Consider the following 355-nt stretch of genomic DNA (forward strand, 5'->3'; position numbering starts at 1 on the left):
AGGGAGGTAGGGCTCGCTGAGGGTCCCCAATGCCGAGCGGCTTTCCCTGCAGGGGTTCTTGCACCCTCGGTGTGGTGACAGGGCAGGAGGCACTGGCTTTGCTTCCTCTCAGACTCCATCTCTTTTATTTTTTCAGGCTGCTGATGTGCAAAAATGTGCAGGAGCAGCTGTCAACACCTCAGATCCCCAGGAGCCAACGGAATGCCACCGGCCTCGTCCTGAACGGGGCCGCTCGCAGGGACGACCGGGACTTGAATGGAAAGCAGCTGGATATGAACGAGCTGGAGAGGTTGTTCCCGGCATCCCCATCCCAGGAGCAGCAGGATAAGGGAATAACAGTAAGTGTGGCGGGACG

The 355-nt window shown here is 58.6% G+C and overlaps 1 protein-coding gene across 1 annotated transcript in view; it reads left to right on the plus strand.

Annotated features, from left to right (window-relative positions):
* IGDCC3 (immunoglobulin superfamily, DCC subclass, member 3) overlaps positions 1–347 on the plus strand; it is a gene marked incomplete at its 3' end in the record, with an annotated part of 41,814 nt that extends 41,467 nt beyond the window's left edge. The window contains exon 13 of the mRNA XM_009870012.1: positions 137–347. Within this exon, the coding sequence (XP_009868314.1) occupies positions 137–347 (211 nt within the window). The remainder of the gene's footprint in view (positions 1–136) is intronic.
* Between the last annotated feature and the right edge of the window lie 8 nt (positions 348–355).

Source organism: Apaloderma vittatum, unplaced genomic scaffold (genome assembly GCF_000703405.1).
Source record: "Apaloderma vittatum isolate BGI_N311 unplaced genomic scaffold, ASM70340v1 scaffold13165, whole genome shotgun sequence".
Taxonomy (NCBI): domain Eukaryota; kingdom Metazoa; phylum Chordata; class Aves; order Trogoniformes; family Trogonidae; genus Apaloderma; species Apaloderma vittatum.